Source organism: Papaver somniferum, unplaced genomic scaffold, assembly GCF_003573695.1.
Source record: "Papaver somniferum cultivar HN1 unplaced genomic scaffold, ASM357369v1 unplaced-scaffold_132, whole genome shotgun sequence".
NCBI lineage: Eukaryota > Viridiplantae > Streptophyta > Magnoliopsida > Ranunculales > Papaveraceae > Papaver > Papaver somniferum.
In genome coordinates this window covers 4,991,495-5,014,915 of record NW_020622381.1, presented here as the reverse complement: position 1 = coordinate 5,014,915, position 23,421 = coordinate 4,991,495, and the positions used below count along the sequence as shown (strand labels likewise).

The window sequence follows — 23,421 nt, the reverse complement described above, 5'->3', positions numbered from 1 at the left end:
TCACAAGAAAAATTACCAATCAAATAATTTTATTCATAATAGTTTTATTCATTAATAGACCAATACAACAATTAAAGAAATCAAAAATTTATGTCTATTAATCTTCTCTCTCAGTTCTTGTGAAGATTGCATTCAAAAACTGGATCCAAATTCCTCTGAGTATGTAAGGACCCTCAAGCTCGTCAAGGCTATTAGACTGGTCAAGAGATGTTTTAGCCGATAATTACTCGATTAGTTTAAAACGAACATTAATTAATAGAAATTAATCTAACAACGACCTAGATATGAAACTAGTATCGCTAGATAGATCTCGAAAGGTTATGCGGAATGGACTACTCGAACGTGCCAATCAGATACCGGATGAAGAAGATATCTTTGGATGAGTGTGAATGACAAAAATAAATTTTGTATTAGACCGCCTGGATTCCCTTGGTCGGGTGCTTATAGCAATTCTGGTCGACCTTATCTACACCAAATCAAGAAGAGCCCGTTATCTTCTTCTTTTCTTTCTCTTTCTTCTTTTTTCCTCGTCTTTCTTTCTTTTTCTCCGTTCTTCTCCTGCGATGATTCTGAGAATCAAAATAGTGGTTTTGAGATTAAAGGAAGGAGATACAAATCGAGTAATAACTGATGCTGGTAGTTTTGCTTATCATTAATGATTCGGTTTTGAGTAAAAGGTGAAACGGAGGATCAGAGTTAGGGTTTTTGAAAATGAATTCGGGTTGTCAAGTGAATTCGTTGGTTAACTGGGTTGTTGTTAGATGAATAACAGAGGGGTTGGTGTTTAATTAAAGTTTTGAAGTAGATTAAGCGATGAATCGAAGAATTAGGGTTTCAGAGAAATTCAGAGCAGATCGGGAAGAAGAAGATTGACAGTGATGAAGGTTATGAAATTGAGAGAAAAGAAGGGAAGTAGAATCAGGCGAAGTTAGTGGTGGTGACACTGATTCTCGTATTGATTCAATTCAGAAAATTGAGAAGAACATAAATGAAGCTTTCTCAATTTAATTTCTGTTATTTGTGAAATTGAGTTTTAATTGATGATTTGATTTACGAGTTTACTTCTAACTTGAGTAGAAATGGTTGTTTGAAGTTTAATTTTGATTCCAAGAGAATATAGGGTTTCTGTTTTCTCTTGAGTTTGGAATTAGGGCTTGTACTGATGATTTTGGATATGGAGTTATGATTTGAAGATGATATAGAATGGAACTGTGTTAGGGTTTTGCTGATTTCAGGGAGAGGGTGTTGGAAGCAGTGATTGCTTGATTCCAGTTGGGGATGAAGTCAGTTATCTAGAAGATTGGGAGTTCAACTGTTGCTGATAGTGGTGGCTTAATTAATTACAGAGCTGTAAAGATGGTGATGCAATTGAATAGCCAGAGTCATTAGTTGTGATGATTTTAAGACTTTTGGTTTAGATGAATGAGTTAGGAAGGTGTATGAGTTGTACAGGTGAAAGTGGGAAATGATTTAGGATTTGCAGAAGTGTTGAGATTGAGCACAGATGAGATGAGTTTAGTTGTGGAGGTGTTGAAACGATGAAGTTGTGGGTGAAGTTGAGTTATGTAGTGGTGGTTGTGTAATAGTTGGTGGGTTATAGGGTTTTGTTGAAGGTTTTCCTATGTAAATGATTGCAGGTGCAAGAGAAGTGAAATAGAGTTGATAATGAAGTTGTGGTATTACAGTTGAACCGCCTGAGATGTTAATGATGTTGATGTTGAAGTACATAGAGATTGGGTTACAAGCTGAGTTGAGGTTGAGTTGTGAGTTAGTCCTGCAGGCTATGCTTGCTTCAGCAAATGTTATGGGACAAAATCCTAGGTATGTTGATTCAGGTGCAACACATCACTTGACTGCTGATGCTTCTAATATTGCTTCAGCTTCTTCTTATGGAGGCTCAGAATCTGTCACTACTGCTAATGGTGAAGGTATGCAAATTCATAAAACTGGCTCTTCTTTAGTTCAGGTGCCAAATAACAATTTTACTCTCAAAGATATTCTTCATGTCCCTTTAGCATCACAAAACTTAATTTCAGTTCATAAGTTTACCAGAGATAATAATTGCTCTCTGACTTTCACTTCAACTGATTATACTGTCAAGGATGTAAAGACAGGACAAACTCTTTTTTCAAGGTCCCAGTAAGGATGGTCTTTATCCTCTACAAGGCACCATTACATCTCCAATTACTTCAACAACCTTTGCTTGTAATAAAGCTTCTTCAACAATATGGCATAGAAGATTATCCCATCCTTCTTTTCAATCTCTTAGTAGGCTAGCTAGGATTCTTAATATTTCAGACAAAAATCTTACTTGTACTGAGTGACAAGTATGTAGAAGTCATAATCAACCTTTTCATATGTCTTTGTCTGTAACTACAGCTCCTTTAAAATTACTTCACATGGATGTATGGGGTCCTGCTCCTGTTCTTTCTTCAAATGGATTCAGATACTATGTTTATATCATTGATGATTATACAAAATTCTGTTGGGTTTATCCTTTGTCTCTTAAATCAGAGTTTAAGTCTACTTTTGAGAATTTCAAGACCTACATAGAAAATCAGTTAAACCTACATATCAAAATTATTAGGACTGATGGAGGAGGAGAGTTTGTTAATCATGCTCTCACAAAGGTGTTACTTAATAGTGGTATTTCTCATGAGATTACTTGTCCACATACATCTGAGCAGAATGGAGTGGTAGAATCAAAACAGAAACATCTTCTAGAGATTACAAGAACTTTCCTTTATCAAGCTAATTTGCCATTGGAGTTTTGGTTTGATGCTTTATCCACTGCCAATTATATTATTAACATACTTCCAACTAGATCACTTTCATTTTCTACTCCTTTTCAGTCCTTGTTTCATAAAGCACCAGATTATTTTTTTCCTTAAATCTTTTGGATGTTTGTGTTTTCCTTGGTTGAAGCCTTACACTAATAACAAATTGCAACCTAGAAGTGTGCAGTGTGTGTTTCTTGGATATAGTTCTCAACACAAAGGTTACAGGTGTTTAAATCCATATAATGGTAAGTTTTTGTTTCTAGACATGTGGTTTTTCATGTAGATACTTTTCCTTATAAAGCTCTTTCTTCAATACAACTACTACATCTACAGAATTTTTGGATTTTCCAACTACTCCTGCAACTTTGGATTTTGCAGACAATTCTTCTACAGTTCTGACTAATACTGATTCTTCTGTTATACATAATACTTCTCTTACTTCTGATACTTCTATTGTTTCTTGTGTTGATAATACTTCAGTTCTTGACTCTGCAATTCCAGCAGTAACTAATACTTCTAGTGATAATGCTATGAATACACATCAAATGCTTACAAGAGCTAAAGTTGGTACTTTCAAACCAAATGTACTCTTATCCACAAAATATGCTTTGTCTGCCTCTCATATGTCTCATTTTGAACTTGTTACTCCTACATGTTATTCTCAAGTTGCAAAGATACCAGTTTGGTTAAAAGCTATGGAGTTAGAAAATACTGCTTTGCAGGATGCTGGTACTTGGACAAAAGTACCACCTAATCCATCTCAGAATGTAGTAGGTTGCAAATGGGTGTTTAAGATAAAGTACAACCCAGATGGTACTTTAGAAAGATGTAAAGCTAGATTAGTAGCAAAAGGGTTTCATCAAGTTGAAGGCTTTGATTTCACTGAAACTTTCAGCCCAGTTGTGAAACCTACAACTATTAGACTTGTTCTTTCTTTAGATGTTAACTTTGATTGGAATATGAAGCAGTTAGATGTTAGTAATGAATTTTTGCATGGAGATTTAAAGGAAGAAGTTTATATGAAACAACCACCTGGTTTTGAAGATAAAGAAATCCATATTATATATGTAAATTACATAAATCATTATATGGTCTTAAACAGGCTCCTAGAGCCTGGTATGAAAAGCTCATGGATGCTCTCATTGATGTTGATTTTGTTCCTTCTCAAGCAGATTCTTCTTTGTTTGTTCAGAAATTGGGCTCTAAACTCACTATCATTCTTGTTTATGTTGGTGATATCATCATCACAGGAAACAACTCAGCTCACTGTGACTCTATCATTGCTTATCTTTCCACAAAATTTCCAGTAAAGGATCTAGGAGCTCTACATTATTTCTTGGGTCTTGAAGTTAAAAGAAATAGCAAAGGTCTTTTTCTCTGTCAAACTAAGTATACACTGGACTTATTAAGAAAGACAAATCTGGTTGGTATTAAATCATGTTCTACTCCTTATTCTTCTTCTCAGAGATTGAGTGCTACTGATGGTGATATTTTGTCTAATCCAACAAATTATTAATCTATTGTAGGTTCACTTCAATACTTAACTTGGACAAGACCAGAATTATGCTTTGCAGTAAACCAACTTTGTCGGTTCATGCAGTCTCCAACAACAACTCACTTAACTTCTGCAAAAAGAGTTTCTCAGATATGTCAAGGGTACTCTTGATCATGGTATTCTTTTTACTAAAGGATTCACTGCTCTTCAAGGTTTTTCATATGCAGACTGGGCAGAAAATCCTGATGACAGGAGATCAACAAGTGGTTACTGCATATATTTTGGAGAAAATCCTGTTAGTTGGTCTGCCAAAAAGCAAGCCACTATTTCCAAATCTAGCACTGAAGCTGAGTATAGGTATTTAGCATCAACTGTAGCTGAAGTTATCTGGCTATGCAATCTTCTCAGAGACTTGCACATCTTTCTGCCAACTTTACCAACTATTGCTTGTGACAACAAAAGCTCTATATCTTTAGCTTCAAATCCTATTTTTCATAGCAGGATGAAGCATCTTGCTTTAGATTTTCATTTTGTTAGAGAAATGGTTCAATCTAAGTCTTTACAGGTCATATATCTTTCAACTCTGGAGCAAGCTGCTGACATTTTCACTAAAGGACTAGCAGCTTCATGGTTTGAGTTTCTGAAGAACAAATTGAAGGTTTTAACACCCCTTCATTTTGAGGGGGGTAGTAACAGATATTTATTGTCTGTTTTATTACTGTCTGTGTCTAGCTGTTAGTCCAGCTAAAGAATTGACAATTTTACTTGAAATTTTCAAACCTGAAATTCTGCCTCTGCTTTTTCTGCGAATTCACGATTGCGCCTAATGCGTTGTGCAGCTTGGCGTCTCTAGTGCAAAATAATGAATGTGGTATACAACGATGAATGTAGGTGCACTTCATGAGTCAAAAATGAGTGCAAGGGAAAATACACTCATAAATAAGGCGCTAGCCAAATTAACTTACCGACACGGTTGATTCTGCATTTAGTAGCCTATTCGGGTCTTCCAATTGTGTTGGTTGTTGTACTATGTGATTTGCAATTCCAGTCTGTAAAATTAATTTAACTTTATTCTATGTGAAAAGTGGGATGGGAAAATCACAGTTCATAGGTAGCTAATGACTTCATATGACTTCAGGATCAACTTTATACCCCGTGTAATGTTTGTTGTTTCTCTAGTGCTTCGCGGCTCCGCCTCCTACGCTGCGCTAGTTGGCGGTTCTGTTTTAAATCGATGAATTATGAGCTCTTCATGTTAGTGCAGAGTAAGAGATAATTATGATTTTGGACAAAGAGAAGCATAAGGAAGCCCAATGCAAATAAACTTACCGTCAAGGTGGATTCTTCCTGTGACTGATCCATGATTGTGGAAGAAGAGTTATATGAATCTGTGGAAAGCGTTAGTTTTTTGGTTTGGTTCTGACATTGGAACGGTATATGGTCGAAGTAGCGTATTATTTTTAGATCATTCTCGTAGTTTGATGTCCTTTTGAAGTTTATATTGTGAAGCTGATACGGTGGGAATTTAGGACTTCCCTGCCCAGAGTTGCTGTATAACGTCCGGCATTCCTGAATTTCCCATAAATGGAGAATTTTTAGTGAAAGTTGGCCTCAATCAGTATTTATGGCCCGGGATCATCAACCGGTAATGTAAGGAAAATTGCAGTATCGAATGGGTTTCTGCAGAAACGGGCGTTTCAATGGATCCATATCTCATCCCTTTAATTCCCAAATTTATTTATTGAGGGGCTGCAAAAATAGAAAACAGTCTTTGAATAAAACATTGAATTAGAAAAGGACTGAAAAAAAGCCAGAATGGAAGGATGTTAGATATCTAGATGACCTTTACATTTTTATGTTAATTTTCTTATGTACTGAGGAGAGTGTCTTCCAAAAGGCTAAATCCTGCTGACCCAAATTAAACCTGAAAACAGAAATTAGATCTATAGCAGTCGCCACATTATTCAACACCAAGTCTGCAATATTCCAAGCACAATTGATTACGAAAGCAGCAGCTATAGAATTCTGAGAAACACCAATGTCAACTCAAAACTTACTTAGAATCATCATTTGGGATAACCAAATTTCATCAAAATCGGTAACAAACATCATGGATCTGTCTGTTTTGAAACGCAATCTTTGGAGCTAAAAGGGACACAAAAGAGAAATGAAAGATAAACAACAAGCTCATCAGAACCTAACCCCTATCACTCTTTAGAAAACAGATTACTTCTCTGGAATATCTGTTTTTAAGAGAGGGAGAGAGATTTAAGTTCTCTTTTTTTCTTTTTTTTTTTTCAAATGGATAGGTTGAAGATCGGGTATGATGAGATTGATATATGAATAGAGGAAAAGGATTTACGAATGTGCACCAATTTTTGATGTGGGATACTCCGCCAAGCGTTTGAAGTTTTAACATAGGGACCACATGCATATAAACAAAATGTTAATGGAAAAGTAACACTTGTAGTAGTCCAAGTCCGAAAGAATCAAAGGCAATGTTAGCGATGCTACTGCCTCGAAATTTCATCACAAACTTGGTATCCAAAATTAACATTTATAACTTTGGGGCTCACATCAATTTAGGTAACATAAGTAGATTATCATATCACCATGGGTACATATAAAATAAATCAGATCCACCAATGCCACTGTAGATCATGACCAAAGGTAGTAATACGTACCAAAGGTAGAAAAACAAAATGCGGAAAGGGAAACACACCAGTCTAAAATGTAATCAGAATGCGGAAAGGGAAACACACCAGTCTAAACTGCAGAAAGGAAACACACCAAAACAAAATGCATAAAAACAAAGAAACACGATCGACGAATCACAAGCATTGTTTTATTTTTTGCAAGGCTGCACTGGGCTTATTCTTCGGCAACGGTAGATGCTGAGGATCCTTCAGGCATCTTCTGAAGACGGGGTTTCTTGGTAGGTTTTTCATCATCAGCGCCTTCAGTACAAACAAGTACAATATTCTGGGCAGATATGGTTGGTGATTGTGCTGGTGCTGGTGCTGGAGGGAGCAAAGGTAGCTTTGATACAGTGAAGCTCGGGGAGTCACGATATTTCATGTTATAAGGATTTATCATTAGGAGGTAATCCTGAAAGACACCTATGAGTGGTTCAAAGGCAGCCTGCACTATCGCAAAGCTCTCAGCCTGTTTGGAAAAATAAATTGTTTAGTTAAGTCAACGTAACATAACAGAAATTGATGTTATAAGCAATTATAATGGGATTTTTAGTTGTCAAATTAAGTGTATTTGGAATTCATGTACCTCGCCCTTAGCCACAACATCTGAGGCTGGTACATGGACCATTTTTTGGACTTCAGTATCCATGGTTACAAAAAAAGGCGGTTCCTGTTGGGTCTTGAACTTCCAATAGCAGAAGGTATCTGCATAACCAATGTAGCAAACCATGGTTAGTGCGGTGTCAGTTGCAAGTGGAGGAACAGGTAGTTACTCAGATTTTTAGAATGAACAGAACCTGGGAACTGGTTCGTCTATCTGGACTTTGCAGCTAGGGCACCAATGGTCCCCTATGTTTCCCACCAATTTGGTTGTGCAATTGTGACACCCAAGGTAGTACCAGCCTTTCTCGGTGGAAATTCCAATAGCCTTGGCACTGTAGATTTTTTTGTTTAGTACCTGAAATGGTCGCAAAATAGTTAAATCAGTGTTAGTAGAAACATTACCGCGCAAGATTTTTGGGTTGTTGAAAAAGAAAAATATTAGACACTAGATATCACCGGGGCCTTTCGTCCCCGGCTCAACCTATGATTAGTGTCAAGCGTCACGTAGTTTTCGTTATTGGACTCATGATTTTTAGCTTGATAAGTCCCGTAAAAGTATTTCAAAATATCAATAATATGATGGTTAATCAGGTATTTCCATTGATATTGTCTGGTCTATGTCATCTAGGTATTATCGTTGATGATTTTCTAGATTTTTTTCATTCTTATTGTAGGTTCATTTATTCCAAGATAACTAAATGGTGGTCATTAATTAAACGTGAACATCGACTATCAATGATGGAAGTCAAAGTATCAGGTGACTTGAAGTGGATAGTGCTGAGAATTGTAATCTAAAATATTTAAGTTGAACCGTGGTTTGAAGAAAAATTGAATTATTTACTTGAAACGAACAAATGAACAATTCCAGTATTTGCTTTAATAAATTATTCAGAAGAAATTTTTATTTTTAAGAATATTAAAGCAAATTTATAAATAATGCATTCCAGAAGATCTATTCTGAAGAGAAAACAGTCTGATATGGATACGAATTTAAATTACCACAACAATAATAAGGTAAATAATTAGGTGGATAATGCAAAAGCTATTTAAGTTGTTCAAGAAGTTGTTAATGTCTTTGACACGACCAAAACCCTAGTGCCACGTGAATATGATACAGTGAAGAATATAAACTGGAGTAACACACATATTCAAGAATGTAATTTGGTTAAAATAGTAAAAGAATTTAGATCCATTAAAAGCTACTCCAAAAAAAGTGAACGAATATGTTTTTGACCCGTCCATGAACTCCAAACTACCTATTTTTGTTTCGAGTCCAAATTTTTCCGCACCGGGAACTGTATATCCTTTATGTACATTGTTTTGAATCATTCTAGCCTGTGTTTCTGTTTTGATTTCAACTTATTCATATTTTCATGGATCATGTATTTGTAAACTTTTTGTTCAAACCCATCTTGTAGAAAAAGACTGATGCATGCTCGTTGTTTAAACACCATTTTATAACCCGACCTCCTAAAAATGTAATCATGTTCTTTTCAAATTTCTTTGATTGTTAAATCGCGGTTATCTTCCCCATATTCAATGTGATCTTCATTCTTCAAATAAGCCTCGAGTATCTTGCTGTCATGTTATAATAAGATGCCAATGTTGCGATTATACTTCTCGTTGCTCTTAACCTGATCAAAATCACCCAACATAAAAAACATAAAAATGTAATACCATTCTAAAAAAAATTCAATTTTTATATTGTTTAATTAAATATTATAGCTCATGCTCTTTTTTTTATTTATTTATTTGCATAATATTCCATTTACTTTTTCGTTTCAAATTCATGTTTGCACATTTCTTCATTAGATTCTAATGACTCAAAAGGTTTAAATTCATAAAGTTTTGTTGATGTTGGTACTCCAAGAAGTTCTCCAGTTTGTCTTCGCTATCAGAAGATTTTGGCTCTTAATTAAGGACCCATAAGAATCCCTCACGTTTCGTTGATGTTGATAATCCAAGAAGTTCTCCAGTTTGTCTTCGCTATCAGAATATTTTGGCTCTTGATTAAGGTACCATAACAATCCCTTAAGTATTGACTGTTCTTTCCTTTGTTGTATAATGCATTCTTGTTCTTTTCCAACATCATTGTCAGAGATCTTGATCCTTTACAGAGTTTAATTACCTTGTTTTCAATTAATGATTAATGATTGCATTTTCTTATGTCTCTAGGCATCACTCTGCCTATGTCCTTGGCTCAATCTTTCATTATTTTATATTTTATTTTATCCATGGTTATTCAATATAAGTTTTATTAATTAAATTATGAATAATACTAAGTTCATATTTACATTTTCAATAATAGTTTAATCCACAATAAGCCTATTTAATTTGGAAGAGAACATGTTATTACTTGTTACATTTTCAACCTATGGTTTTTGGTATTTGGTTACATGTTTATGGTTATCCAATATAAGAGTTCCTAATTTAACATATTTCAGATGTTTACTTAATTTTAAAGTCTTGTTTCTTCACTTCTAGGTAAATACTCGGTACATAGGGCTAAGTAAAAAAACGTGACTACGGTCAAGTAAACCGACAATCAAGATGTTCGACAACAATCAATGTGCAATATGTTTTTGGTTGTCAATGAGAATCATTTTCCATGCCTTGACCGATGCTTAACCAAGTTAGTTTGACTCGATTGGACAAACATGGTAATGCAAAAATGAGAGTTTCTATATCTAAGAAATAAAATTAAAATTTTTAAAGACATGATTCTCCAAGATATGAAATTCAAATACGATGAAGCTGCAGTCCACCGTGCCTTATCTAGTCAACCACTACCCATAATTTGATGGTTAGATATTGCAAAGAACGCCATATTGAAAAACTCACAAACAAATGATTTTAAAGTTTTCTTAATTGTCGGATGCTCTTGCAGCTGTTTATTCGGCTGCAATGTTGAAGGGAGACTGTTAAATAATGGAAACTGAACCTCAGACATTTACAACGGATTAATTCGTTGAAGTAAAACAAAAATGTCTGCTCAGTAAAATTTTACAACTTTCTAAATCCTTTTGATATCTTAGATTATGGTAGAAATAGAATGTTAAGAATAAATATAGACTTACACATGCTAATATGAAGATGACCTTGCAAGGATTTTCATGACTTTTTTGAAAGCTGACAATAAATAAAGCCAAAAATAAGAGAACCCCGAGGATAAACTTCCAGAAGTACAACACTGAAATCTCTGGTGAGCTTAATATAGTGTATTATAATAAACGAAATGGCATTATCAATTCAGACTACTACTGAAGCTAAACCTATGCATCTTACAACAACTAATCAAACCATTTTTTGTCCAATATTCAAGTAAAAGTTAACTGATCAAGGTAGAAATATCGTCGTTATAAGAATCCTTAGAGAAGATTTTTGTTCTGAGAAATCATAGTCAAAGCTTGTGCAATTGAAAACCTTAATAGCTTGCTACAATCCACACAACAAAATAAACCCAAATTAGAAAAAGAACTGAGTTGATTGGCTCATCAAGAAATTTAGCACCAACATATATTTCAACTTGTTTGGCTGTTTGTAGTTTTTCTACAATGAAGAAAATATTAGATTTTAGATAAATGTACATGAAGTAATTAACCTTTTTGGAATTCAATCTACGTGAGAGAACAAATACTAAATCAAAACCCTCAAAACAATATAGATAGATTCTCTCTAATTTATGACCAACTGAGTGAGATTTGCAGTAGTCATCAGAATGATACCTAGGTGATGAATAAAACATGTAACTGCCATCGAATCTTTATATATCTCAAACTATACCTACGGACATCAATGGATTAGGATGTGAAACAAAACATTGACCTCGTCTGATTCCGTAGCCAAAACCTACATTTGAAAGGTAATGGCAACCGCAACAAAAAAAATAAAATGAGCAACACAACGAACTACATAATATATCTTCAATTGAAAATAATAGATTATCAATTGACCTTTAAAATAAAAACTCCAACTCAGGTTCATCGTTTATATTTTATACGAACGTACGGAATTCTCCGTTTGTAATATTTCTTGGTTATGCATGAGATATTATATGGGTGGTATTTCTCAGTTAATTCCCAACATATACCAGAATTCTTGAAAAAAAATCAATCCCGGAAACTATAGATTAAAACAGAATTTTTCGTTTTCTTTAATGGCTAAGTGAAGAAAACGTAAAAACTATAAAATAATTCATGTTCAGTAATCGTGATGGTAAAATTTTTTGCACCTTATCGTGATATGTAAAAAAAATTGTACCTTATTGATTCATCTCTGGTTCCCCACCTAACCCACCATAATGAAACTACAAAACATCATATAACGGTAAATATGCAAGATGACACTCGACATGTGAGTGAACCTATTTCCTTCATTAAGTTGCAGTGAAAAATATTGATGGAGGCTTGATCTTGAGACTCCATGTAAGAATAATCTTGAGACTCCATGTAAGAATAAGTTGGTTTGCTTCTTGCTTATGAGATGGTTGTCGATCTAACTCATCATAAGGGGACAACAAAACATCATATATGGGAAAATACGCAAGATGGAACTTAGAAATCTGAGTGAAACTCTTTTTTAAGAAAAATATATTCGAGTGAAACTCTTTTTTAGTGAAAAATATTTGGGTTTATTGATTTTTTGTACTTTTTGTCCATGTTTTGTGCTTGGTCAATTTTTGTCCAACTTAGGGGTTAGTACTTCGAAATGACATTAACCCATTAAAGATCGTACTTATGTTAAAAAAAAAAAATTGATCACTTCATTGGTATTTATTTGATTTTGATACAAAAAAAAATGTAAACAGACGGTTTTCTACATTTATGTTTTCTACTTTACACCTATGTTCGCACTATGTATTGGGATCTTAAGCATGAACGGTTTTGGATTACTGAATTTCACATTTTGTATTTTGATCTAAAGAATAAAAGGTTTTGGCTTACTAAATGAAATATGCCATCTGCGGGAGTCGAACCCACAACCCCATCGGTGAAAACCACGCGCTCTGCCATTTGAGCTAAGACAGCAAGTGAAGGAGTTGCAAATATACACAGATATATTCTTTAATAGTTTCATTAATTTACTTTTTTGAAAATAGTTGTAGCATGATCACCATTCACAGTAGACATCCATATCAATGAACTACCTAGACCATGTATATTTGAGAACCCAACATCCCCTAAGGTGTACTAATAATGTTTCTCTGTTGTGGACTCAAACTTACTTTTGAGCATCACCAATTAAGTGGGAAACAAAATGGAAGCTCAACAATTGCACAATATGTGTTAAGACTTACAGAGTTTACTGAGCTAAGCTTACCGATGGAAAAAACTTAGGCTTGAACAAAGTCAGACTTGTCTTTAATCACTTTTGTTGTCACGTAGGCTCAATAGTGTACATGGAAGTACTGCAAATGAGCAGGGAGGAAGATGCAATACACAATCAGAAAATATGTGACAGTATCGTGAAAATCAACACATTAGGAACAGAAACACTAATACATGCTAAACATATGTTTATAAGCATATGCCCCCACACATTATGCTATGCATCCACACATACATATTCGACCATTGAACGCGCACATTAATGCACAATACCCCTCCCAGTAAAATAAAAAAAAAATTCAGTAACCTAAAGTTCTACACCCAAATGTAAAAGCTTGAGCAGCAAGAAAAGGCTAAGAAGTCTCATCTACGTTAGGCTCTACGAAGTAAGTATATTTTAGCCTCTAATATAAGTATTGGTACTCGATGCTCATATAAAGGCACAATTCTTAAAGGCCCAAACTGAAGTCTTTGATACGTACACCAGTCCATATCCTAATAATTTGTCCAAAACCAACGATAAAGCTTAAATTACTTATTTTAAGTTTTTCAATGTTAGATAAGGAGTTACTTTTCTCTATAATGCTATTCATGGGTGTTCTTATTGATAAACTGTGAGTTGATTGCTTAGGTAAAGCCCGTGGATAGAACCTGGTTTTAAAATCTCCCGAAGTAAGATGTATATTCCATATCATCAACATCTCTAAAATGAATAACAGTTTCCAGTCCAGCAAAATCAAACACGCAATTTTGAATGCAATCGCAAACTTTCTTCTAAATAAACCACCAAAAATTTTAGGTTATCACCTAATTTAGCAGTTCTACAACCATAAACATGAACTGTAAGAAGAAAAAGCGAAACACAAAGTATTTTATATCTGAATTTCAAACAACAAACAAAAGAACCATTCAATAACTTACCTGACTGCGGTAGTCAAATCTAACAAAGGTAGCTGTCATAAGACTTAACTGCTATAGCTATTTCTAAGTGGTTGCGGAAGTCAATATCAATGATGGAACGTTCAGATACTCCAATATTTCAGTGAATGACCACATCATTATATTCATGATAACCTTCACAAAAGTATAGAAATAAGTGAGAGATATGTCAAAATAGTAATAATGTAGGATAGAAAGAAGCCAAGAAGGAAAGAACTAACATGGATGTTTGAAACATAAAAACAGGCGCAATACAGATTAAGTAAAGTTGTAACTTGACATTCTTTCAGAAAGGAACCATTTATCAATGATGTAACAACTATATAATGTCCTCTAAGAATGTTTTAATGATTGGAATGAGAGTTTAGATTATATAACCATTGATGGATATAAGCATTGTTGTGGAAACACATACATGTATAAGTCCTATTCCTTGAACCAAAGTTTGCGAACTTTGTTGATCAAGAGAACCGGAAGAATGGCGCAAGCCAAGTCCGCGAACTCAGTCCGCGAACTTCCGAAGTTCTCAAACCCGAGAATTTCTGCTGGAGTTCGCAAACGTGAGCGTGTAGACTAGTCCGCGAACTCAGTCCGCGAACCAGCGAAGTTCTCGTACCCGAGAATTTCTGTTGGAGTTTGCAAACTCTGCCCAGTACCTTAAGTCCGCGAACCTAGTCTGTGAACTTGAGAATGGTTATATATCTGAAGATGATTTCTGAACTTAAACTTTAAAAAGACTAAGGAATGCAGTTTGCAAATCGTGGCTATAAAAGTTCATGAACCGATTCAAGTGAATCAAATTATATTTGCTTCAATTGTGTCTTGTGTAGTTACATAAGATTTCCTTGCAATTGAACAAAACTTTAACTAGTTCTTTTGAAGTCATTTGAACTAGTTATGGTGAAGAAGAACATGGGTGATATAAGACGCACATATGGCTAACCATTTGGTTGACTATTATTGAACCAACTATTGTACACGTTTGGGTACAGTTATACAAACCTAAAAACGTACATTCCATTTGTGTGTATAACAAGCTAAGTTTTCGATCTTACGGTTGAGAAATATTAGCTTGAATCTAAATCAGGTTTTCATCTAACGATGAATAATGAATGCTTTGTTACCAAGGTAACTTAGATTGCAAACTCTGATTTGAAGACTATATAAGGGGATTTCTAGCATCTGAGAAAAACTAATCCCCACACCTCTCGTGTGATACTAGTGATCTTGTTATCGATTTTCCTTTAACCTTTGGTTTTCTTCTCTAAAACCAGGTTAACGACTTAAAGACTTCATTGGGATTGTGAAGTCAGAACGATACTACTTTATCGTAGTTGTGTGATCTGATCTTGCATCTTCTATCGTACGAGTACAATCAAAAGGATTGGCTTGAGATTGATATCTCCGATAGGCAAGATATAAATAAATCACAAACATCTTCGTCTAATTGTTTGTGATTCCACGACGTCCTCTTCGTTTAAATACAAGTAAGATTTTTGTGAGGTGATTGATTAATCTAGGCTGTTCTTCGGGAATATAAGACCGGATTATCAATTGGTTCTTGTTCACCTTGATTATATATCATAAGTCGGAAAAAAAACTGTAGGGTTTTTCTGTGGGAGACAGATTGATCCTTTGATAGACTTGTCTGTGTGAGACATATTTGTTTATTGTCAAAGCCTGCGATTTCGGATCGTAGCAACTCTTATTTGTGGGTGAGATCAGCTAAGGGAATCAAGTGCGTAGTATCCTGCTGGGATCAGAGAGGTAGGGAGCGCAGACTGTACCTTGGATCAGTGGGAGATTGATTGGGGTTCAACTACAGTCCAGTCCAAAGTTAGATTGGAGTAGGCTAGTGTCTGTAGCGGCTTAATACAATGTGTGTTCAACCTGGACTAGGTCCCGGGGGTTTTCTGCATTTGAGGTTTCCTCGTTAACAAAATTCTGGTGTCTGTGTTATTTTTATTTCCGCATTATATTGTTTATCTTTATAATTGAAATAATACAGGTTGTGCGTTAAAGATCAATCATTGGAGAATCCGACCTAAACGGTTGTTGATTGATATTGATTGACACTTGGATATCTGTCTTTGGTACCATCTAAGTTATTCCTTGTATTTGATAAAGACTCGCTATTTTTTTAGCTTGAGTAAAGATCAAATCAAGAGAGAGATATTAACTCCTTGATATACTTTATTCTAGATTAAATCTGACTGTCTAAGTTGATTCTCTAGCACAGTATATTGGAGTTAGTCCATACAGATTGCTAAGCGAAATATTGGGTGGTGTTGTTAGACCCCCGCCTTTTCAATTGGTATCAGAGATGGCAAACACGTTTAAGACCTCAAAAGTCTGTGTTTGTAGCGATCTGACTATATGGACCATAAAGTCTCAATTGACGTCTCATCAGGTTTAAAAACCAACCGTAGGAAAAAGTCTAATAGACTGGTTACTCTTCAAAAATGGTTGGATGAACAAATCCGGATCAACTCTGGTCTTGTTGCAGAAATTGCAATTCTTAAGGATTTGATATCTGGTAATAATCCCTTGGTGAATCTGAGAAACTCCAGTTGTTCCTCTTTAAAGAATAGTCATAAATCATATGGTAATCAACGACCAGATGTTGAGAAAACTGATATGACTACGAACCACTCAGAAAAACTCAAAATCGTTGACCTGTGTTGTTATTGTGATTCTTCCAATCACCTTCAACAAGTTTGTATGCCTCTTCAAAATAGTTTGAATGTTTCAAGTGATCTTTGTAAGAAAGCTAAACAACTTTTTGTTACTCTAAAAAGGCATACAAGACTATCAGGAAATTCTAAACAGAAAAATACTGATAATATGGGTACCTTTGTCTTAAGTTCTACATCTCCTCTTCAATGGTTTGTATCATCTATCGACTGTGAAGAAGGAAGAGATTCTACAGCCAGTTCAAAAGAACAACTTGAAAATATGAAAAAATTTAGTTGTTTTCTTTCGCAAGTAGAATCAGGAATTTGTGATGAAACTCTGAACGACCCCATCCGGGTAAATGCAATGCATGAAGAGTTAAAACAAATTCAAGGACAAGTCGTGTGGGATCTTGTACCATGTTCTTCCAATATCATTATTGGTAATACTAAATGGAAAGTCAAGAATAAGTCTGGTGAATTTGATACAACCGTCAAAAACAATGCCAGGCCTGTCACTCAAGGATGTTCACAATTTAAGAAATTCATGCTTGACGAAACCTTCTTTCCTGTGACATGCTCCAAGTTCACTTGTTTTTTGATAGCTAAGTTGTGTTCTTAAGAACAAGTTGTTTTTAATAAACAATCGTCATATGTCCTATGAGACAAGTTCTTCCAGAATCAAAAGAAGGAGGACTTCTGCTCACACAACAAACCTTGATAATTCACAATGTGATAAATAAGGGGAGCTTCTGGCTCATAACGTCTCTATCTAATTTATAGATGTTCGCAACCTCATCTTTATCTTGAGAAATTGGGGTTTGCTGGTTGTTGGGCTCAAGAATTGTTTCCTTTATTAAGAAGTTTCTATCTAACCTTTTAAATAATGTATTCTTAAAAATTACAAAAGTCTTGTTTTCTAGGTTTTTGTCGTTCGTAAACGTTGTGCGTTTCTCAAAGGGGTACAGGTTCAGGGCCCCTATAACTAGAAGCAGCACAAGCAGGGATGCAGTTAAAGCATCTAAAGTACGTCAGTGTACAAGAATTTCCTCCACAAGGGTGAAGAAAGTGAAGGCTGCAATTAATGGTAAAAATCCTTCCTCAAACTGGTTCGTGTCTTGTTATCAAAGTGATGTTAACTTCAGGAACCTGGTTAAAGAATTCGTCAGCAAAAGGAACGATTTAAAATCTCAAATCACTTCATCTTTGGGAGAGTTAATTCACTATGAACGGATGTTGTCTCTTACAACGAATAACGTACGTAAACTGAAAATAGAACTTAGTAAGCTGACAGTTATTTCCAAAGAGTTGAAGGAATTGAATGATCCCATTATCAATGGTTTTTTCAACAACGAGAAGGTTTTCTCTGAAGAGGCCTTGGGAAAACTTCATGGTGCCTAGTATGTCTTCTTTTTGATTTAGTTGGAAGAATAACTAGTGCTTGGAATAGTAATGATTGTGACTACACATAGCTATTATTTTTCATCTTCTTGTTTCTTTTTTAGGTTTATGGTGTTAAATTCTAAAAATATTTGAAGGATGATTTTTGCAGTATTAATCTTTTTGATTTGATATATTGCAACTTGTTATGGGATATGTGTGTTTACGTCCGTAAACTTTGATTGTCCCATACTTTGTCAAAAGTAAAGTCATTTGTTGTCGATATTCAAGTATTGATTTAAGAATGAATAGACTTTTGACAAATACAAAAGTTAAGCCTATATTGTCAATTCTTTGATGGAAGATAGGTTAAAATCTTTTGTGAACAAGGATAAAGTCTATTATATCGTTATGATTGAAAATAGAATGGATCCTTGTATATTCCGCAGTAATGATCATCCCTGATCCATATTTTTATGTATACTGCATGACTCTGTAAGATTCCTCTTATGTTGAGTATATGAACGGCTATGCTAACCATTTTCTCGTGGTTAAATTAGTCGTTGCTCCGTAAGTTTACTTACGTTGAGCACAATCAATTAAATTGATCACTTTTTGTGTTTAGTTTGATTGTGTATTCCGATTAAATTAATCATGGATTTAATTGTGATTAATTTGATTGAGTTTTGGATATAGAAAATCATTCGTATGGTTTTTGGTGTCCAATAAAAATCCTTATTTTGTTTCGAAATTAAGGTCGCTCTTGTTGTTCTTTCGGGAATGGCATCAAATGGGGGAGAGTTCTTCTGAACTTGTGCTTAATGGTAATATCTTGAGGGGAGTGCGGCTGTGGAATATTAGAGGGGTTATCTTGTATCTTTAAACTCCTTGATGAATGCATTTAGTTTCGGCTTTATGATTTCAACTAAATTAGTTGGTATGTATTTTTTCTTTTAGTCTATGAAATGTCTCTTTCGGAAATTTCAGTAGGATCCCGTTCTTGTACCATTGCTAATTTTATTGACAAAAAGGGGGAGAATTAATATGTAGTTCACACTACAAATATATATGGTTTTCGGATCATTATGTAAGGGGGAGTGGTTTCCATGTGAGATGGAGTATTGACTAAGGGGGAGTGATACATATCACCATAGTGTTATTGTCAAAGTTGTGATGCAATTGAACTTTGATGTTACATAATAATGTTATGACACTGTACAACAATGATCGAGAACTATGTTTTCTCATTGTTATAGCTACAGATCTTCAACAACGGTGATGCTAAACTTACAACCTTTGGGATCATTGGAGTACTTGGAAGCGACAAAGATTTCGAGTAATGTTGAAGATTATACATGTGGAATAGGAGTTATTCAAGTTTCTTTATCTTTTTTGTATTCCATATGTATTAATAGTTTTATCATTAAAATTGACAAAGGGGGAGAATGTTAGAGCATTGCTCGGTCGAACTCGCATGCGTTGCTATCTCAAGCATGTTGTCAATGTTAGTGATCAAAACTATAAGTCTTGATTTCTGGTCTACATAACTAAGTCTCGGACTAGGATAGAAAAGTGTATTTGAGCTCAAGAACTCCATGGCGATTCATCATACAAAGACGAAGATCTACTCAAGGAACCGGTGGAACTTCATCAACAAAAAAGTATGTGGAGACTTGAACTTATCTATCACTCAAAAGTCTATCTACTCTATCTCCTACTTCTTTGAGACAAAAGTCGTATGCTATATAGACTTCGATTATACACACTTGGTATTTCGAGCCGGGTATATCTCGCCTATCTATATCTCGAAATATGTGTTGGTAATCTTTTGCTTTGATCAAGTTTATCTTTACCTAGTGATGAAAGTCATGATACGTTTCAATCACTTTGAAAATTGCTTTGACGAGAAATGGTGTAACAACTATATAATGTCCTCTAAGAATGTTTCAATGATTGGAATGAGAGTTTAGATTACATAACCATTGATGGATATAAGCATTGTTGTGGAAACACATATATGTATAAGTCATATTCCTTGAACCAAAATTTGCGAAATTTGTTGATCAAGAGAACTGGAAGAATGGCGCAAGCCAAGTCCGCGAACTGTCGAAGTTCTCAAAACCGAGAATTTCTGCTGGAGTTGGCAAACGTGAGCGTGTATACTAGTCCGCGAACTCAGTCCGCGAACCAGCGAAGTTCTCATACCCGAGAATTTCTGCTGGAGTTTGCAAACTCTGCCCGGTACCTTAAGTCCGCGAACCTAGTCTGCAAACTTGAGAATGGTTATATATCTGAAGATGATTTCTGAACTTAAACTTTAAAAAGACTAAGGAATGCAGTTTACAAATCATGGCTATAAAAGTTCATGAACCGATTCAAGTGAATCAAATCATCTTTGCTTCAATTGTGTCTTGTGTAGTTACATAAGATTTCCTTGCAATTGAACAACTCTTTAACTAGTTCTTTTGAAGTCATTTGAACTAGTTATGGTGAAGAAGAATATGGTTGATATAAAACGCACATATGGCTAACCATTTGGTTGACTATTATTGAACCAACTATTGTACACGTTTGGGTACGATTATACAAACCTAAAAACGTACATTCCATTTGTGTGTATAACAAGCTAAGTTTTCAATCTAACGGTTGAGAAATATTAGCTTGAATCTAAATCGGGTTTTCATCTAACGGTGAATAATGAATGCTTTGTTACTAAGGTAACTTAGATTGCAAACTCTGATTTGAAGACTATATAAAGGGATCTCTGGCATCTGATCAAAAATAATCCCCACACCTCTCGTGTGATACTAGTGCTCTTGCTAGAGTCGATTCTCTTTTAACCTTTGGTTTTCTTCTCTAAAACTAGGTTAACGACTTAATGACTTCATTGGGATTGTGAAGTCAGAACGATACTACTTTATCGTAGTTGTGTGATTTTATCTTGCATCTTCTATCGTAAGAGTGCAATCGAAATGAGTGGCTTGAGATTGATATCTCCGATAGGCAAGATATAAAGAAATCACAAACATCTTCATCTCATTGTTTGTGATTCCACGACGTCCTCTTCGTTTAAATACAAGCAAGACTATTGTGAGGTGATTGATTAATCTAGGTTGTTCTTCGGGAATATAAGACCGGATTATCAATTGGTTCCTGTTCACCTTGATTATATATAAAAAGTCGGAACAAAAACTTTAGGGTTTTTTTGTGGGAGACAGATTGATCCTTTGATAGACTTGTCTGTGTGAGACAGATTTGTTTATTGTCAAAGCCTGCGATTTCGGATCGTAGCAACTCTTATTTGTGGGTGAGATCAGCTAAGGGAATCAAGTGCGTAGTATCCTGCTGGGATCAGAGAGGTAGGGAGCGCAGACTGTACCTTGGATCAGTGGGAGATTGATTGGGGTTCAACTACAGTCCAGTCCGAAGTTAGATTGGAGTAGGCTAGTGTCTGTAGCGGCTTAATACAATGTGTGTTCAACCTGGACTAGGTCCCGGGGTTTTTCTGCATTTACGGTTTCCTCGTTAACAAAATTCCGGTGTCTGTGTTATTTTTATTTCCGCATTATATTGTTTATCTTTATAATTGAAATAATACAGGTTGTGCGTTAAAGATCAATCAATTGGAGAATCCGACCTAAACGGTTGTTGATTGATATTGATTGACACTTGGATATTGGTCTTTGGTACCATCTAAGTTATTCCTTGTATTTGATAAAGACTCGCTATTGTTTTATCTTGAGTAAAGATTAAATCAAGAGAGAGATATTAACTCCTTGATATACTTTATTCTAGATTGAGTCTGACTGTCTAAGTTGATTCTCTAGAAAAGTATATTGGAGTTAGTCCATACAGATTGCTAAGCGAAATATTGGGTGGTGTTGTTAGACCCCCGCTTTTTCACATTGATCCTGCACAATTCTCAGCTTCCCTCCTACAAATCAACCCATCTCCCTCTTTGTAACCGAATTGACTCTGTAACGGCCATTGACTTGGTTTAGACTAGAGTCCTACAGATTGATCTCTCGAACTCAAAGCACTCCCGTGCAGTGCATATGTTTGAGGTTAGGGAGTTTGCTCGGTTAAGGAGCTTCCGTCACACGGTCGTTTCTCCATTCCCTAATAAACCATCAAACCGTTTTCCCCATCAACACACCTCTATGTAGAATCAAATGATTGGGTGGTTCTCTAGACATATTGTTTGTTAGAGAGCTTAACGCCTTCAAGACGTCACGTTGCTCGATGTTCCCTGACTACATAGAGAGACCCACCTCTACATAGAATAATGATTGGGCGGTTCTCTAGACATAATTGTTTGTTAGAGAGCTTAACGCCTTCAGGACGTCACGCCGTTCATTGTTCCCTGACTATGTAGAGAGACCGTGTATAGAATACTGATGATTGGGAGGTTCTCTAGACATAATTGTTTGTTAGAGAGCTTAACGCCTTCAGGACGTCATGCCGTTTGTTGTTCCCTGACTATACACCCCTCAGAACGAATATGATGCTTCAACTATCTCATATATCGATTCTGCAAATAGATTAATTCCATCGTGACATTCACCCACTGAATTCCTAGAAAATAATCTATTATATCTCATTACTCCGTTCCTTGAATTCCTCGACTGGATTTCATGGATTAGTAATAGATACTCAATTCATTTTATTACTCTGTTTCATGAATCATTCTCCGCTGAATTTCATGAATTAATAATATTACTCAACTATCGGGCGTCTGGATTATCACCGAGTAAGACCCAAGAAAATGGTGCAAGTGTACTCAACGATGATGCACGAACGAGCACCCAAATGCACGAATGAGCATTCAAGATATGGACAAACGAGGAATCCTACACAAAATAGGAAAGAGAAAATAATAATAATAATAATAATAATAAAATAAAAAGAGGGGCCTAGGGATCGAGCCCATCGGCCGGCCGATCATGCCGCCGTGGTCAGTCCCCCACGCCTCTTCCTTTATTTTTTCTTATTTTATTATTTTCCTAATCTCACGAGGACTCCTTCATTCGAGAAAATTTCCTTGTTTGAGGAAAACTCACGGTTTCTCCATATTTTCTCTCAAACGATGAAAAATAATAAAAATAGGGGAAGGTGTCACGGGACTGGGCTACCTAGTCACTTTGCAATCCCTTGTTTTCATAATTATTATTTTCCTCATCTCATGAAACTCCTCCGTTTGAGCAAAAACCTTGATTTCTTCATATTTTCTCAAATATTGCTCAAACCATGAAAAAGCCAAAAAGTCAAATGGTCACATGATCGACTAGGCTATTCACGAAAAATATTAAAATATTATTACTTTAATATTCTCAAATATTTATCAAACGAGCAAAGTTATACTTGTTCATTCGAGCAAAATCAAGAATTTCAGTCAAAGATCAAACTCTTATGAAAATCCAAAATATTGCTCCAACGCACACCAGAAAATACCAAAACTCTCAGGACTGAGACACGGACATTATGGTGACACGGGCATGCTTCCTTGACCGACCAAGGCCGGCCATAAGG

General features: G+C 35.4%; 1 protein-coding gene across 4 annotated transcripts; it reads left to right on the top strand.

The window, feature by feature from the left end:
• Positions 1-482: 482 nt before the first annotated feature.
• Positions 483-5,085, top strand: LOC113332604 (uncharacterized mitochondrial protein AtMg00810-like). 4 transcript variants are annotated; one of them, XR_003351614.1, is made up of 4 exons: positions 483-1,928; positions 2,958-3,025; positions 4,031-4,203; positions 4,307-5,085. XR_003351614.1 is itself a non-coding variant. In XM_026579130.1 (4 exons), the coding sequence occupies exons 1-4, from the start codon at positions 1,860-1,862 to the stop codon at positions 4,322-4,324; spliced, it is 321 nt and encodes a 106-aa protein (XP_026434915.1). In that variant the 5' UTR covers positions 483-1,859; the 3' UTR covers positions 4,325-5,085. The 4 variants fall into 4 exon arrangements, 3 of the variants coding, with proteins under 3 accessions (XP_026434915.1, XP_026434914.1, XP_026434913.1); XM_026579130.1 differs by having other exon boundaries at positions 2,965-3,025; XM_026579128.1 differs by lacking the exon at positions 2,958-3,025 and having other exon boundaries at positions 485-1,928.
• The last annotated feature ends 18,336 nt before the right edge of the window (positions 5,086-23,421 follow it).

Bases quoted from the DNA above. Each gene is read 5' to 3' on its own strand.
- LOC113332604 (XM_026579128.1), top strand. From the start codon at position 1,700: ATGTTAATGATGTTGATGTTGAAGTACATAGAGATTGGGTTACAAGCT. The intron at 1,929-4,030 runs GTATGCAAATTC...TCATCATCACAG, and splicing joins CACTACTGCTAATGGTGAAG to GAAACAACTCAGCTCACTGT.